This window comes from Hibiscus syriacus, unplaced genomic scaffold (genome assembly GCF_006381635.1).
Source record: "Hibiscus syriacus cultivar Baekdansim isolate YM2019G1 unplaced genomic scaffold, ASM638163v2 tig00112000_pilon, whole genome shotgun sequence".
Classification (NCBI taxonomy): domain Eukaryota; kingdom Viridiplantae; phylum Streptophyta; class Magnoliopsida; order Malvales; family Malvaceae; genus Hibiscus; species Hibiscus syriacus.
Window position 1 is genome coordinate 2,856,055 of NW_024063235.1, and position 17,728 is coordinate 2,873,782.

At 32.3% G+C, this 17,728-nt stretch overlaps 1 protein-coding gene across 1 annotated transcript; it reads right to left on the reverse strand.

Annotated features, from left to right (window-relative positions):
• Positions 1–13,314: 13,314 nt before the first annotated feature.
• Positions 13,315–16,563, reverse strand: LOC120174087 (probable beta-1,3-galactosyltransferase 8). Its single transcript, XM_039181059.1, has 7 exons — positions 16,397–16,563; positions 16,213–16,277; positions 15,931–16,124; positions 14,987–15,332; positions 14,787–14,912; positions 13,622–13,731; positions 13,315–13,526 (listed from the first exon to the last, which is right to left on the reverse strand). Exons 1-7 carry the CDS (start codon positions 16,538–16,540, stop codon positions 13,378–13,380), a joined length of 1,134 nt encoding a protein of 377 aa, XP_039036990.1. The 5' UTR covers positions 16,541–16,563; the 3' UTR covers positions 13,315–13,377.
• Between the last annotated feature and the right edge of the window lie 1,165 nt (positions 16,564–17,728).

Genomic DNA, 17,728 nt, shown 5'->3' on the forward strand with positions numbered 1-17,728 from the left:
AATGAAGCTAAAGAAATAACATATAAATTGGGGTTGAACCTCAATTTTCTAAAAAAACGTATTCTTATAGAAAAAAATAATTTGATGAAATTCCAAATACCAAAAGAGAACAACAATCTTCTCAAGAAGTATTTCGAAAGGATTAGTTTATTATTCTTGTAGATATGACTCTTGTTCAATTGAAAAGTAGATTTGAACAAATGCAACATTTTGAGTCTATATTTGGTTTTTTGTTTGATGGTTCAAAGTTAATTTCATTACTTGATGACGAACTAAAAAAATGTTGTTTAAATCTTGAGTCCAATTTGACAAATGGTGAAGAATTTGATATTAATGGAAAATATTGATTATGGAGTTACAAATTTTGCAGAAAATGTTGCCGGATGAAGCACACAAAGGTGAAAGTCTATGGATATCTATTCAAATAATGGAGTTTGCAAGAAGAATGGATATGTTCTCTAATGTGTTGATAGCATATAAAATTTTGTTAACGGTACCGGTTACGGTTGCTTCCGCGGAAAGAAAATTTTCAAAATTGAAGCTCATGAAATCCTATCTTCGAAGCACGCTGACTCAAGATAGATTGAACGGATTAGCAATTATAAGCATCGAAAGTCAATTTTTACAAAGTCTTGATTATCGTAAAATAATAGAAGTTTTTGCTTCAAAAAATGCACGAAGGCATCATTTTAGGTGATATTTATAGCCTTGTAGGTTTTGGTTTGTATTAGTATTGATATTGTTTGACTATAATTTCTATTACATTTTTGTTTAAAAAATTATTTATGTTTTGTCTATTATACGATACAAGTATAGGGGCATAAAATTATTATCTCGCCCAGGGAATTAAAACTCATTGGACCGGCCCTGTTTGCACTTGTATGAAGCCTATATAATGCATGCTTGTTTTTCATTCTATGCAATCATTTATAAAAACATCTTTCTATTTCTCTCATTCATATCTAAAGCCTTTGTTAGTAAATTAAAATTATTCATCTTCCAATCCTTTTCCATATCCTCCGACCCTAAAAAGAGCAATCAACTGAGTTTTTAACTTCTTATTTTGGATGTACGAAATAGAGAGTAATATGTTAACCTTGGGGTTGATCGTCCGTTTTTGCAATTACACTTGTCGGGGAGAATTCGCTTCTAAGGAAGTGGACTACCATGGCACATTAACAATTTATTCTTATTCATTTCTGTTGGGATTATTCAAAGAAGTTCAATTGAACAACCGAATGATTTGTCAAGAGGGTTAAAGTGGATTTGAGATAAATTTAGGGATTAAGGAGTTTTAAGAATGAGAAAAATAATGCACAAAGATTTACAGTGGTTCGACTTCTCAACCAAGTCTACATCCACTTCCTTAGCTACCCATTAAGGATTTTCTAACAAATTCACTAATTTATTCTTTCTTTTTTAAGGACAAAGAGATGACCTTTACAAATCCCTATCTTTTCAATGGCTAATATAAAACCACACCCCTTTTATAATGGTATAAAATGTGTAAACAAGAAAACCTCACAAGGTAGGTGTTTACAAGATTAAACTCACTAAAACACTAATATTTACAAAAGATAAGAAAATGAGAATAAAAGCTCTTCTTTTGTGTTTGATTTCTTGGATAAGTGTTCTAACCCTTCTTTAAGTTTCCTCAAATTGTTTTTATATGTTGGAATGTGTTTGTGGTCGTTTCTAGCCGTTGGGGATAATTTTTCTGCAAAATAAAATTGCCTAGGACAGGGAGTATCGATATTCCTTTAATGAGTATTGTTACTTTCTTTATAATATTTAAATAAACTAGCCATTACTAGCGTTGGGCCTGACCAGTATCGATACTATGATCATGGTATCAATACTACTGTGTAAAGTATTATCGGTACCTATTTTGCATTCTGGAATTTGAGCTATTTGGAAAAAAAACTGGTAGTATCGATACTACCTAGAGAGTATCGATACTTCTCTTACCTTTGGTATCGATACCACGTGAACAATATTGGTACTACATACCCAAAAAATCAGTTTTGTGCTCAAATTCTATTTTAATGGACTTTGAATTATTTTTGAAAACTTTGAACAAATTCAAATCAAGTCCAAAAACATTTTTCCTTAATTTGTTATATCAAAACATTATAAAACGTAGTTTAACAATTTCATTATATCGTACTTGTTAGTTCTAATTTATTTGTTTTGTAGTACTTAGATTTTACAATATATAAGAATTTTATCTGCTCAACATGTCTTTCACTGTCAACAAGTACATTCCTGATTTGTTCAAACTCGAGCCGCTAGATAGAACTAACTACCGTCATTGGTCTTAGAGAATAGTCATCTTCTTTGAACTTGACTAAGTGTTGTTCAACCCATCTACCATTGCCAGAGCTATAATTTCTTCCCGGGATGTAGCTGGCACTTTCAAGATACCAGAGGAGGACATTGCCGCTCTAGCTAAACTTCAAAGAGATAATAAATTGGTAAGAGGTCATATGCTCAGTCACATGGCCAATAATTGTTTTGATTTTTTCATCAAAGACAAATCTGCCAAGTCAATTTAAGAGACCTTGGAAAAGAAATACGGTGCCGATGATATAAAAATCAAGAAGTATGTCAATGGGGAGTGGTTGAAATTTCAGATGATTGACGACAAGTCAATCATGGAACAAGTTCATGCTTATGAGAAGTTAGTCTCAGATATCCTTACTGAATGAATAAAGATGCGTGAAATCCTTCAAGCCAATGTACTGATCGAAGAGTTGCCCAAATCTTGGTCTGGCTATTGAAGCCTCCTAAAGCATAAGAAACGAGACATTTCCTTGTAGGGGCTAATATGTTACATGAAGATAGAAGAGGCAAACCACCTCAAATATAATGATTATGTCTCTAAAAATGAATTTTCTTTTAAGTAATTTGGTGGAATCATCTGGTCCCATAAATATAAGGTTTAGAAACTCTTTCAATCCTAAGAAGAATGATAATTCTCGTCCTAAGAATCCAACCCGCATCAAGAAACCATGAGTGAACTTGAAACCCAACAAGTTGGTGAGTTGCTATGTATATGGCAAACCAAGACATAAAGCCTATTATTGTTTTCGTCACTCTGATCGTCACAAGAACCAAAACCAAAATAAAAACAAACCACAAGAAAATTCAGTGGAAGATCCAGATGAGGTGATTGCTACTGTGATGTCTGAAGTTAACTTGGTGGAAAACCATGCTGAGTGGATTATGGACACTGGTGCTTCCAAACATTTCTATGCTAATAGAGAAATGTTCACCGACTTTGAAGATGTAGTTGAAGATGAACAAGTTTACATGGGGAATTCCACCATTTTAGAAGTACTCGGTAAATGGAAGATCTTACTCAAACTTACTTCTGGAAAAACTTTGGCTTTGCATAATGTTATGTATGTTCATGTTTTATGTAGAAATCTTATTAGTGGCGCACTCTTAAATAAGGCATGAATTAAACTTGTGTTTGAATCTGATAAACTTGTGCTTACTCGTAATGGTACTTTTGTGGGAAAATGTTATCTTAGTAGGGGATTAGTAATTGAGACCATGAATAATGTCAATAATAAAACTTCTACTTCAATTTATATTGTTGAACCTATTGATTTATGTCATGCTAGATTTGGACATATGAATATAAGCTCTCTCAAAATACTTGAGAAAATGAAATTATTGCATACTCTAGATATTAATAACACTAGTAAATGTGAAATTTGTGTAGAGGGTAAACATACTAGACCAACTTTTAAATCAGTCACTGAAAGGGAAATTGTACTCTTAGAGTTAATTCACACTGATCTAACAGACTTCAAAAACACATAAAGTAAAGGAGGAAAGTTATACTATATAACTTTTATAGATAATTACTCTAGCTATACAAAAGTTTATCTATTAAGATTCAAAGATGAATCTGAACAAACCTTCTTGATTTACAAGAAAAAAAATAGAAAATCAACTTGACAGAAAAATAATACGAGTTAGATCCGATAAAGGTGGTGAATACGGTTATTTGCCCTCTATTTCCAACAACAAAATGATATAGTTGAAAGGAAAAATAGAACATTAAAAGAAATGACGAATGCTCTTTTATTAAACTCAGGATTATTGAATAATATGTGGGGTGAGGTTGTTCTTAGTGCAAATCATATTTTTAATAGAGTGCCTCATAAAAAACTAAAATGTACCCCTTATGAATTATGGAAAGGTTATGCCCTAATTTGAATTACTTGAAAGTGTGGGGGTGTTTAGCTAAAGTTGGTTTGCCTGTTTTTAAAAAGAGTTCTATTGATCCTAAAACTTTTGATGTTGTTTTCATTGGTTATGCCTTGAATAGTGTATCTTATCGATTTATGTTTTTGCTTGATTATTCAATCTGTGAGTCTAGAGATATTGTCTTTTTTGAAAATATATTTCCTTTGAAGAAATCTATTTCGGTGCATCATAATCTTACTCCTTCATTATCACATAAACATGCTAGAGATATTGTCTTGTTAATGAACCTAGGAGGAGTAAAAGACAGCAAACTGCTAGCAGTTTCGATCCAAATTTCCTTACTTCATTTATTGTTGAACTTGATGACTTAGACTCGATTAATGGTTCTGTAGCTCAAATATTTCTAATAGATAATGATCCAAAAACATATGATGAAGCTATTAATTATATTGATGTTCTTTTTTAGATAAATGCAATAAATGATGAATTAGAATCTATTTTATCTAATCACACTTGGGAATTAGTTGACTTACCTAAGGGTTGTAAACCCATTAGTAATAAATAAGTGTTAGAAAGAAACCAAGACCAAATGAGTCAATACAAAGGTATAAGTCAAGACTAGTTGTAAAAGGATTCACTCAAAATTTTGGAGTTGATTTTTTTCGATACCTATTCTCCTATGACTAAGATCTCAACTATTTGTGTGTTATTTACCTTAGTTTCCATTCATAATTTGTTGGTGCACTATATGGATATCAAGAAAACCTTTTTGAATTGATATTTAGATGAAAATATCTATATGAATCAACCTTTAGGATTTACGGTCCCAGGAAAGGAGGATAAGATTTGCAAACTCAAAAAATCCTTATATGGCCTTAAACAAGCTCCAAAACAGTGATACGAAAAATTCCACAAAACTATTCTTAGTTATGGTTTTATAGTTAATGATGTTGATGCATATGTGTATACTAAAATATTTGAATCAGACTATGTTATTATTAGTCTTTATGTTGATGCTTATTGATTTTTGGAACACACATCAAAATCATTAAGAAAACTAAGAAATTTTTATCTACTAGGTTTGAAATGACTGATTTATGAGAGGTAGATGTAATATTAGGGGTAAAAGTTAATAAATTTGATAGGGGGTTTCTTTAAATTAGTCTCACTATATAGAAAAAGTATTAAAGAATTTTGATAGCTTTGATGAAACCTTGTGAGAACCCCGTACGATTCAAGCATACTTGTAAAGAAAAACAAGGGGAATTGTGAATTTCAAAATGAGTATACCAAGATTATTGGAAGTCTCATGTTCTTAATGAACTACACTCAGTCAAATATTGCTTATGGTTTCAGTAGACTTAGTAGATATACTCATAACCTAAATAGCGAACATTGGCATGCTCTTAAATATTTATTGAAATATCTTAGAGGTGCTATTAATTAGGGTCTACAATTTGTTGGTTATCCGGCGGTCCTTGAGGGATATTGTGATGCTAATTGGGTAACTAACAATGATAAGGTTAGTTCTACCAGTGGCTATGTTTTCACCTTGAGAGGAACAATAATTTCGTGGAAGTCTACTAAACAAACGTGTATTGTTCGCTCCACCATGGAATCAAAATTTATAGCTCTCGATTTAGCTGGACAAGAAGCTGAGTGACTTAGGAATCTACTTGCATAGATTCCTTTGTGGGGAGGGCCTATGCCTCCAATTTCCTTGCTATGTGACTCACAAGCAGCAAAAAGTGTTACTCAAAATCAAGCCTACAATGGTAAGGAAAGGCATATCCTTATAAGACATGAGTGTGTGAAACACTTAATAAGGAATGGTGTACTCTCTATGGAATATTTGAAATCAGAAAAGAACCTAACCGATCCACTAACCAAAGGGTTATGTAGAAAAATAGTTCTTCACACATCGAGGGGGATGGGTCTTAAGCCCATTGACTGAATATAGTACACTATTTCCTATCCCATGCATACTGTGTACAATTGAGGCTGAGTCTTAGAAATTTTAATGGATTTATAGCCCAGGTTTTGGGTGATCTTAGTGAGAAAGACTTAATGAAACCACCAACATGAAAGGAGGAACTTGTACTCTTAAAGAGTTCATAGACCGTGACTTGGGTAGTCCTTGTGAAATAGACTTGATGAATTCATCGAATATTAATTGTGAGGTTGAGTAGTAAATGTTCTTAACGGTTTCATATCCATGATTTGGGTGGTCTATATTGAGATATACTTGATGAAATCACCTACGTAAGTGTGAAGGATTAGCCATATTCTAGAAAAATGTTAGGGCCATTTTTCTAGAGACTTTCCCAGCATCCCGAGGTATAATGGTTATATTCTTGATTTATCGCGGAACTTATGAAGAAGAAATTAGTCATGTGCTACGAGTTTACTCTTATCTTAACAAGTTCTATATTCGTTCACTTGTAAAAGAGAAGAATTGCTCGTTTCACTATGTATTAGTTCCGGATACGTTCATTAATACTTAAGCAAATAATTTTGCATTGCACTTTTCTTATTTTAAAATATTTTTGGACAAACAATACTTATTTGCATTTGTGGGGATTGTGAATAATGCAAATACATTTAACAAATAATTTTTACTTTTTCAAAAGGTTGTTTTGTTTGTTGGACAAACGATAGTAATGGGCAGTAGTGGGCGAGATTTTAGGTATGAAATATTGTGATTTTTTTCAATTTCTTCCGATTTTCCCTTGTATGAAGCCTATATAATGCATGATTATTTTTCATTATAAGAATTCATTCATAAAAACATCTTTATATTGTTCTCATTCATATATAAAGCTTTTAAGCTTTCCAATTTCATTTTTCCCTTTTTTAAGCCTTTGTTAGTATATTAAAATTATTCATCTTTTGATCCTTTTTATATCCTCTGACCCTAAAAAAATAATCAACTAAGTTTCAAACTTCCTATTTCGGGTGTACGAAATAGGGAATATTGTGTTAACCTTGGGGCATGGTCGCCTATTTGTGTGATTACATCAGTCAGGAAGAATTCACTTTTAAGGTAGTGGACTACCACAGTGCAAATAACAATTTATTTGATTCATTTCTATTAGGATTTGCGGAACAACCGAAAAAGTTGAAAGGGGGAGAATTGGCAATAATTTGATTAGGGAGTAAGGAGAGTAAAAGATAAGGAAATTGACACAAGGATTTATAGTGGTTCAACTTATCAACCAAGTCTACATCCACTACCTAAACTCCTCACTTATATTTTCTAACAAATTCACTAATTTGTTCTTTCTTTTTAAACGATCAAGAGATAACTATTACACTTCCTATCTTTTCACTTGGCTAAGATAGAACAATCCTTTTCACAAAGAAAACAAATGTAAACAAGAAAACCTCTCTAAGGTAGGTGTTTACAAATTTAAAGCTCACTAAAAACACAATATTTACAAGAGAATAAAAAATAACAATGAAAATTTTTTCTCTAGTGTTTGATTGCTTGGATAGGTGTTCTAAGCCTTCTTTAAGTGTCTTGAACTTGTATTTATATGTTGGAATGACGTTGTGGCCGTTTCTAATCGTTGGGGATGATTTCTAGCCGTTTGGGGAAGAAATCTTTGCAAAATAAAACTGCCAGTACAGAGGGTATCGATACTCCTAAAGGGAGTATCGGTAGTATCTTTGTTATTTTTAAATCAACTAGCTGTTACTAGCTGTTGGGGTCTGATGGTATCGATACTATACCTATGGTATCGGTACCCCTTTGGGTATAAGTACCATTTTTGCATTCTGGAATTTGAGCATTGCTGGTAGTATCGATACTACGTAGTGAGTATCGATACTTCCCTTACCTTGTTATCGGTAGCATATGAACAGTATCGGTACTGTTCATGAGGTATCGATACTGTAAGAACAATATCGATACTGCTTGTCCAGAAAATCATTTTGTGCTCAATTCCAAGTAAGATGGACTTTGAATTATTTTTTAAAACTTTGAATAAATTTAATTCAAGTCCAAAAACATTTTACCCTAATTGTTATATCAAAATATAGTTTAACAATCTCCCCCTTTTTGATATAACATTTGATATAACAAAACATTTGAAAAATTGTTTTTGGCAAAACTCCCTCTTAATAAAATATTTAATGAAAAAGATATCAATTGTTGGAAAATGTATGAAAATGTTCAACTCGCTCTTTTTCATTAAGAAATTGAATTTTTCAAACCCATACTTCTCCCCCTTAATAAAGGATCAAGACATAACCTTTACACTCTCTATCTTTTCACTTGGCTAAGATAAAACCAATCCCTTTTTCACAAAGAAAAGAAATATAAATAATAAAACATCTCTAAGATAAGTGTTTACAAATTTAAAGCTCATTAAAAACACAATATTTAAAAGATAATAGAAAAATAAGAATGAAAAAATCTTCTATTGTGTTTGATTGTTTGGATAGGTGTTGTAACCCTTCTTCAAGTGTCTTGAACTTGTATTTATATGTTGGAATGAAGTTGAGGTCGTTTCTAACCGTTGGGGATGATTTCTAGCCGTTTGGGGATGAAATCTCTGCAAAATAAAATTGCCCAGTATAGAGGGTATCACTACTCCTAAAGGGAGTATCGATACTACCTTTGTTATTTTTTAAATCAACTAGACGTTACTAGCTGTTGGGCCTGATGGTATCGATACTGTGCCCATGGTATTGATACTACTATGTAAAGTAGTATCGGTACCCCTTTGGGTATCGGTACCATTTTTGCATTCTGGAATTTGAGCATTGTTGGTATTATCTATACTACCTAGTGAGTATCGATACTTCCTTTACCTTGATATCGGTACCATATGAACAATATCTATATTGTTCATGAGTTATCGATACTTTAAGAACAATATTGTTAATGCTTGTCCAAAAAATCATTTTGTGCTCAATTCCAAGTAAGATGGGCTTTGAATTATTTTTAAAAACTTTGAATAAATTCAATTCAAGTCCAAAAACATTTTGCCTTAATTGTTATATCAAAATATAGTTTAACAATCTTCCCATTTTTGATATAACAAAACATTTGAAAATTTGTTTTTGGCAAAACTCCCCCTTAATAAAATATTTAATAAAAAAGATACCAATTGTTGGAAAATGTATTAAAATGTTCAGGTCCTCCTTTTTCATTAGGAAATTGAATTTTTCAAACCAATACTTCTCTCCCTTTTTGTTATATAAAAATAATTCAATTTTAAAGTTCTAAAATAACATTGGAGAGTAAGTGGTAAATTTGAAATTAAAAGCATTTGAAAAATCAAAACTCCCCCTCAAAATGTGCATTCCAAAAAAAATTGACTTTAAAAGCTTGACACTTAAACAAAATTGAATTTCAACAAAGAGTGACAAACATGTTAGTAACAAAAAAAAATCAATATATCCAAGTCAAAAATACTTTATGCAATACCAATTGTTGAAATTAAGTCCATGGGCATAAAGCTTTCAAAAATGTTATGCATTTGAAGAATTTGATATCAATTGTTAGAGAGATATCTTTTGCATTTAAAACACATGCATAAATATTTAAATTTAGGTCAAAATTTAAAATTTGTAAAATCAAAGCATTTAAAAAGTTGATATCAATTGTTAGAGAGATATCATTTGCATTGAAAATCAATTTTGACCAAAATTCATTATAATGAACTAAATATTTATGCAAAATCATTAAAAGTTTTAAAATGTTCATCATAACACATTTTTAACATACATGAGATTAAAAAAATAACCATTTAAAATCAAAACTCATGCATGCCAAAGAAATAAATGGGCAATCAATTATGCAAAATTAAATAACTTTTAAGCTTAGAGGTTACCCATTCCTTTTTGAGTGTGGCTAGAGCCTCTTGATTTCTTCATTTTCATCACCATTGCTCCTACACACCTACAAGAGACATTTATTTAGATTTTGGTATCCAAATTGCTTTGGATCCTTGGACGTTAGTTTCAATGCCCCTTGTTCCCTTAGGAACCCATACTTGTGTAATTTTAAAAGATTTTATTTTCTTTATGGGACAAGTATGTTCCAAATGACCATAAAAATGACAATGTGAGCATTTTGCCATTTTTAGACATAATGAGTTATGTTTAGAAATTAATTCTTTTTTTTCTTTTATTAAGCTCTCAAGCTTAACTTTCAAATCAAAATTTTGTTTTTCTATATAATTGATTTTGACTTTTGAAAGATCTAAATCATTTTTCAAAATTTCATTTTGTTTTTCAAAATCAACTTTTTCTTTCAAAACTAAATCATTTTCAATTTTAAGTTTTGAAATCAATTTCTTATATTTGGAATTCATGGTCTCAAATTCCAAATACAACTCATTATAAGCATCTTGTAAATAATCAAAAGAATGTGAATTTAATTCATTTGAGTTAGAAGATACCATTGAATGTTCTTCGATGGCCATGAGGCATAGGTTGCCTACTTCATCTTCATCATTGGAGCCATCTTCATCACTCTAAGCTGCCACAAATGCCTTTTTCTTGGATGATCCCTTCTTCTTTAGAAGGGGACATTCAAACTTGACATGCCCCGTTCTTTGACAATTGAAGCACACCGCGAGACTCTTTTTCTTATTGGATTCATGCTTCACTTCCTTGGAAGACATGAATCTCTTAAACTTTTTGAAGAGATTGTTCATCTCATCTTCTTCATCATCGTCTCCATCCACCTCTTCATTTGAATCTTGATAGCTCTCATTGGTGGACTTAAAGGCAATGCATACCTCATTTTTCTTCTTTTTTTGCTTCTCTTCATCTTCTCCCTCTTCCTTCACTATCAACTTATGAGTGAGAAGAGAACCAATTAGCTTGTCGAGAGTGAGAGACTTTAGGTCTTTATCTTCGATAATCGTTGTCTTCTTCGATTGCCAAGACTTTGGAAGAGAGTAGATCATCTTCCTCACAAGCTTATCATTAGGGATTACTTCTCCAAATCCTTTGAGCTGTTGACAATCATGGAAAATCTATCCATCATAGCTTTGATGTCTTCATCGGGTTTCATCTTGAAGTTCTCGTAGCTATGGTTGAGAAGACTTATCTTGGTTTCCCTCACTTCATCGGTTCCTTCACGAGTGACTTGGAGCTTATCCCATATCTCCTTTGAATTGGAACAAGAGGAGACTCTTCCATATTCATTCGGGCCTAATGCACAAAAGAGGATGTACATAGCCTTAGCATTGAGTTGGAACTTCTTCTTCTTTCCATCACTCCAACCATCCATCTCACCATGTGGAGTGGAGTAACCCTTCATGATTGAGTTCCAAGCTCATATATCGTTGGCTTGAATGAAGAGCATCATCCTATTATTCCAATAGGCATAATTTACTCCATTGAAGTAGGGTGGCTTGTTAATCGGTTGTGAATCTTCCATATAATAAGTACCCGAGGTTGAAGTCATTTCTTTTTCAATTGCGTCTGGATTTGGTAGAGCTTCTTTGAGGATCACCTCAAGGATGTGAAGCCTTCTAACGCGTCAAGCTCTGATATCAATTGTAGGATTTGCGGAAGCACGAATTGACAACCGAAAATTTTGAAGGTGGTGAATTGGTAATAATTTGATTAGGGAGTAACGAGAGTAAAAGATAAAAAAATTTGGCACAAGGATTTATAGTGGTTTGACTTATCAACCAAGTCTACAATCATTACTTAAGCTCCTCACTTAGGATTTTCTAACAAATTCACTAATTTGTTTTTTCTTTTTAAAGGATCAAGAGATAACCTTTACACTCCCTATGTTTTCACTTGGCTAAGATAGAAACAATCCCCTTTTCACAAAGAAAAGAAATGTAAGCAAGAAAACCTCTCTAAGGTAGGTGTTTACAAATTTAAAGCTCACTAAAATCAAAATATTTACAAGAGAATAGAAAAATAAGAATGAAAAATTCTTCTATCATGTTTGATTGCTTTGATAGGTGTTCTAACCATTCTTCAAGTGTCTTGAACTTGTATTTATATGTTGCAGTGAAGTTGTGACCGTTTCTAGCTGTTGGGGATAATTTCTAGCCGTTTGGGGATGAAATCTTTGCAAAATAAAACTATCCAGTACAAAGGGTGTCAACACTCCTAAAGGGAGTATCGACAGTACCTTTTTTATTTTTAAATCAACTAACTGTTACTAGCCATTGGGGCCTGATGATATCAATACTATGCCTATGGTATCGATACTACTATGTAAAGTAGTATAGGTACCCTTTTGGGTATCAGTACCATTTTTGCATTTTGAAATTTTAGCATGGATGATAGTATCGAAACTACCTAGTGAGTATCGATACTTTCCTTAGCTTTGGTATCGATACCATATGAACAATATCGATATTGTTCATGAGGTATCGATACTGTAAGAACAGTATCGGTACTGCTTGTCCAGAAAATCATTTTGTGCTCAATTCCAAGTAAGATGGACTTTGAATTATTTTTGAAGACTTTGAAAACTTTGATAAATTCAATTCAAGTCCAAAAACATTTTGCCTTAATTGTTATATCAAAATATAATTTAACAATTTCATTATATTGTACTTGTCACTGCTAATTTATTTGTTTTGCAGTACTTAGATCTTACAAACACATCATTTACTCCTCGAATTTGTTAATTGCATCGATTTAGCCTTCTAACATTAAATGTTAGTGTGTCGATGTAATAACGGTCCTAATATGACATTCGATGATGCTGATGTGGAAATCTACATGTGAATGATACCTTGATAAGGGTAACATTTAATGTTTTTTTACAAGTTCACAAGAAGCATTGATTTTTTTTAAAAGTTATAGGGAAATATTAATTTTTTTTTAGGAAGTCTGAGGACAACATTAAGAAAAATCAACAACTTAATTGATTTTTCAGAAGGGATGATTCATCCGTCTCCTCAATCTATCCTTTGTAGGGAAGAAGAGGATAGTTTGCAGTTTTTGAGGTTATAGTCCAATCGATGGAAGGTAACATAATCGTCAACAAAATCAAAATTAGATATGATAGAAAGAATTAGGGAAAATAAATATAATAAAATTCATAAAAAATACTAAAATGAAAGTATTACGTGGGGAATTAGTCCTCGAAATAAATTTAATATATAAAAGTATAGAATATGGGTAGAAACTAACTAGCTAGCAAATGAAGGCAAAACCATTAGCTTAGATATCAGCTTTCCAAATTGCACCATTTCCTTCTCCACAAGATTCGTGCACGAATTTCATCTTCTCCACCGACTCACATACTCCACTGCACGACCAATCAAATGATGCCACGCATATATTCCCTGCTTGTGCCTTCCATTCACAATCTGATCAACCCCACAGTTGACAACATCACTCATTCTTCTTTTATACATAAATAATAAAACACTGATGAAGGCTGATCCTGTGGCAGAGGGCGTACCTGGAGGTGTACCACAACACATGGAAAGATCGTCCACGTGTTCAACTTCTAACCCAATCATCCATGATCCCAAGGACACGTCCTCATTGGCGAATCTATGCAAAATGGGGCTGCCCATGCAAATGTTCCATTTTCAATTCTCCATTACCAAATATATATATATATATATTGTTGGATTAAAATTAGTAATTATAGACATACATATATAATTAAGGGTGTTCATTTTTCGGTTTTAATCGAATTAACCAATCAAATCGAATTATTTCGGTTAATTCTATTGGCCACTGAATTAGTTCAGTCAGGAAACAATTAATTTTTTTTTTTCAATATTTGGTTAACAGTTAACTTGGTTGGAAATTGATTAATTAATCAAATTAATCGAAATTATTAATTATTAAATATATTATATATATTAAATACATATTTTAAGCTCAAAATCATTAAGAATTAAGACCCAATTATTTTTGAACCACACTAGACTCATTAAATTATTAATACCTAATTATATTTTAACCCAAATTTAAAAAATACTTATATTATATTCAAATTAATTTAATTAACAAATTATAAAAAAATTCGGTTAATTCGGTTAATCGACCGAAATAACCGAACTTTATTTGATTCAGTTAATATTTTCAAAAAAAAAAAATTCAGTTTGATTTGATTAACGGTTAAAGAAAAAAGTTCGGTTAATTTGGTTAATGGTAATCCGGTGACCGTTTAACCGATTAAACACCCCTATATATAATGTATGATGCCATCATATAGTACAACATCAAATAAGTGATCGATTATGTTATATGTGTCATAAGTAGTATTACACTGTTATAAAAAGTGTATATGTTATAAGTTGTATTTATAATTTGAGAATGTGCAAAGTCATAAATACTTAAAAGAATGAGTTCTTAATATTCAGTGTATAAAAAGGTAGTGCGGTCCTTAAGAAATAGTTTTACTTTTATTACTCTTATCCGTTACTATAAGAGCAACCCTAATTTCTTGAAAAATCACAGTAACCTTTTAAGTGATCTATATTGATAGATTCAAATATGAAGATTAATATTATATTTTTTTGTTAATGATTTAGATTTTAGATTTTGATTTCATATATATTTATTTTTTAACACATATGATGGGATGAAAAGAAAGGGTTGCAGGCACTTACGAGTTGATGGAAATATAAGTAGCGAGATCCTTGGAAATGGCATATATTTGTCCAGTGGCATGCCTGAAATACTTGTTTCCATCTTCTCCAAATTTCCAATACTCGGGTTCATGATATTTCTCCCCTCTGCATGCATGCCAATGCCATTGCCATATATATATTTTTGAACAATCCTCAAGTAATCAATATTAACAACTTACTTGTGCGTAAGAACTGGTCCAGACTTCATGCAGCCGATATAAACTCTGGGCTTTGCTCGGTGCTGCGCAAGGGTGATGGCCAGCATGCCCAAGTTGACATGCACATCGTCATCCACCTTCACGTAGAAATCAGCATCCCAAATGGAAACCGCGGTGGAGAAATAGAGTCGTGTCTTGGTGGACAGTTGGTGGTACCCTTCGACGTGGTTAAGCCTCAGAAAATCCTTGTACTTCGCCTCTTCTTTGTCCAGAGCTTTATCAAGTACCCCACCGGCTGTGGCACTATGCCCTATCACAAATCTCATCACTATCCCTTTTTCCCTCTCCAATCTCCTCAGCTTTTCTCCTGCAATACTCTTCAACTTACAATTCCCAACAAGTATTGCTCCTATCGTATACAAGCACGCTCATTTTTATGACTCTAGGGCAAACTTAAAAGTTGGACCTCCAATGATAAATATGTATAATGTCGAAATTATCCTTCAAAATTTATCATAATGGTTATTTTGATTTCTAATTTTTTAACATTCCGACTCCTAATATTTCACTTAAGAACAAAAATACACCTAATGTTTGACTAAATAGTCACTTTGTCCCATTATTTTTTAAAACACTTTGACCCTAGACATTTCATTTTGATATAAAAAGACCCTTATTTTGAAGTACTAAACTAACACCTTTTTTCTCTCCCAAAAAATGATATATTGGGGGTTAAAATATTCTTCCAAAAAGTAAGGATCAAAATGATTATTCAATCGAATTTTAATGGAATTTTTAGTATTATACCTAAAAAATTATAACTAATTGTATAATTAGGAAAAATAATTAATTTTAAATTATAATTTTTTAATTGTGAGTCGTAAACATGTGCCCCTCCTGCCCAAACCCAGCGACGGGACGGACGAGGGGGAGCGGGCGGGGACAGTGTTAAGAGTTAGAAGTACCTGTAGGCATCCACGTAGCCCGAACGGAATCCCTTCGTTTCCTGCTACTGAAGGCTGTGTTGATTCCTACGACCGCAAAAGCCTTCTGCAATGTGTGATTGGAGGACTGTGGTTTTTGCAGGGAAACACCACTCTTGCTCATACGAGAGGCTGTTAATTCCATTTCCAAATTCGAAATTGTTTTCTCCAGGGACCTTATCACGTACAGTGGTGCAATTATTGTCAAATAAAACATGGTTAGAACCGACAAGAAATGACCAAAACAGAAACAGCTGAGCTCACTGGATAGCCTTGTGAGTTTTTGACACTTCTCCCATGATGTCCTCGGCTTTTCCTTCAACTAATCTCTGATTACAAACAGAAAACAAGATGCAAACATGTAAAGTGAATATATCATGAAACTGAATGTACGTAGTAATGAGTAAATTTTAGAAATAAAATGGGGTTGAAAGGAACATATATATACACGTTTGTGATCATAGTCAGGGGCTAACTCTCCCAACTTCTTGTGAGAAGTACTCCAGGTTCGGCTAGTAATCAAGGATCCTGCAAGAAAGCTAGCAAGACAAAACACCATGATTACTTTCCCCGAAACTGCCTTCCCTCGCATTTTCTTTGACTCGATTCTCAAGCTTCCGGTATCGATCCACGCCAGTGACTGCATAACACACATTTGTATACATACATATATATGATACCAACGCATGATTTGAAAACATGGTTAGTATATGCCATGTGATGTAATGTATATGTAAACCTAATGCTAATTGCTTCTACAGATTTGTTGGTAAAAAGAAGCAGATTATTATAGTAAGAAGAAGATGCAGAAAATTGAAGAGAATAGTAAATTATACGTACGAGTAGATAATATCTGGAATCATTCAAGATTTGGGCATCATGAATAGAGCAGGAAATGTTGATTGTGAATGGCTGCTGCTACCTAACAACAGCCGTTCCTACATTGGAACACCATGAGTACATATATATATATATATATAATGTATAGGTTCTTTGTGTTTAAATTAAATTACCATGGAGAGCAGGGCTTGGCAGTTGAGTCATGTTGTTTTCATGGTTCAACAAACTGTTTGCTGCTATCAAAGAACTTGAACAACATTTCTTTGGGGGCAACGTTTACGTTAGTTCACATTTACATTTTTTTCTCTTTCAGCGCCTGAGCCACAAAGTTTATATATATATATAAAGAATGGGTTATATTTTTTATACACAATCACAATAAAATTTAGTTTATACAATTCTGTTCATTTTAATCATAAACCCTAATCTTTAAAATCTAACTCTAAAAAAATTTTAAACTCTAAACCCTAAATATTGACATCTAAATCCTAAAAGTTAGGACTCTAAACACTTAAATTCTAAATAGGACACATCATTAAAGTAAACAGACTTGTGTAAACTTTGACATCTTGAGGTAATATTTCTGTAAATAAAAGAGTTTTACATACTTCCATGATCTTGTGTATCATAAATATTTTAATAGATCATCATGTTACATGTTCAATTTTAGATAGATCATACGTATCGAGCTTTACATAAATTAAAAATTATATATTGACTATTTATTGGAGGTACAAACTTTAAGATTGTTAACTACAAGTGAATAAAGCTGACATTCTCGATTCATATAACGGGAATATTAAACTGATTCAAAATCTGATAAATATAATTATATTGATAAATTAAACGGTTGGATTATTAAAAAAATGTTAACCATACAAAATATTATGGCAAACTTTATTTATTTCAGTAGTATAAATATCTTTATCGTTAAATTTGG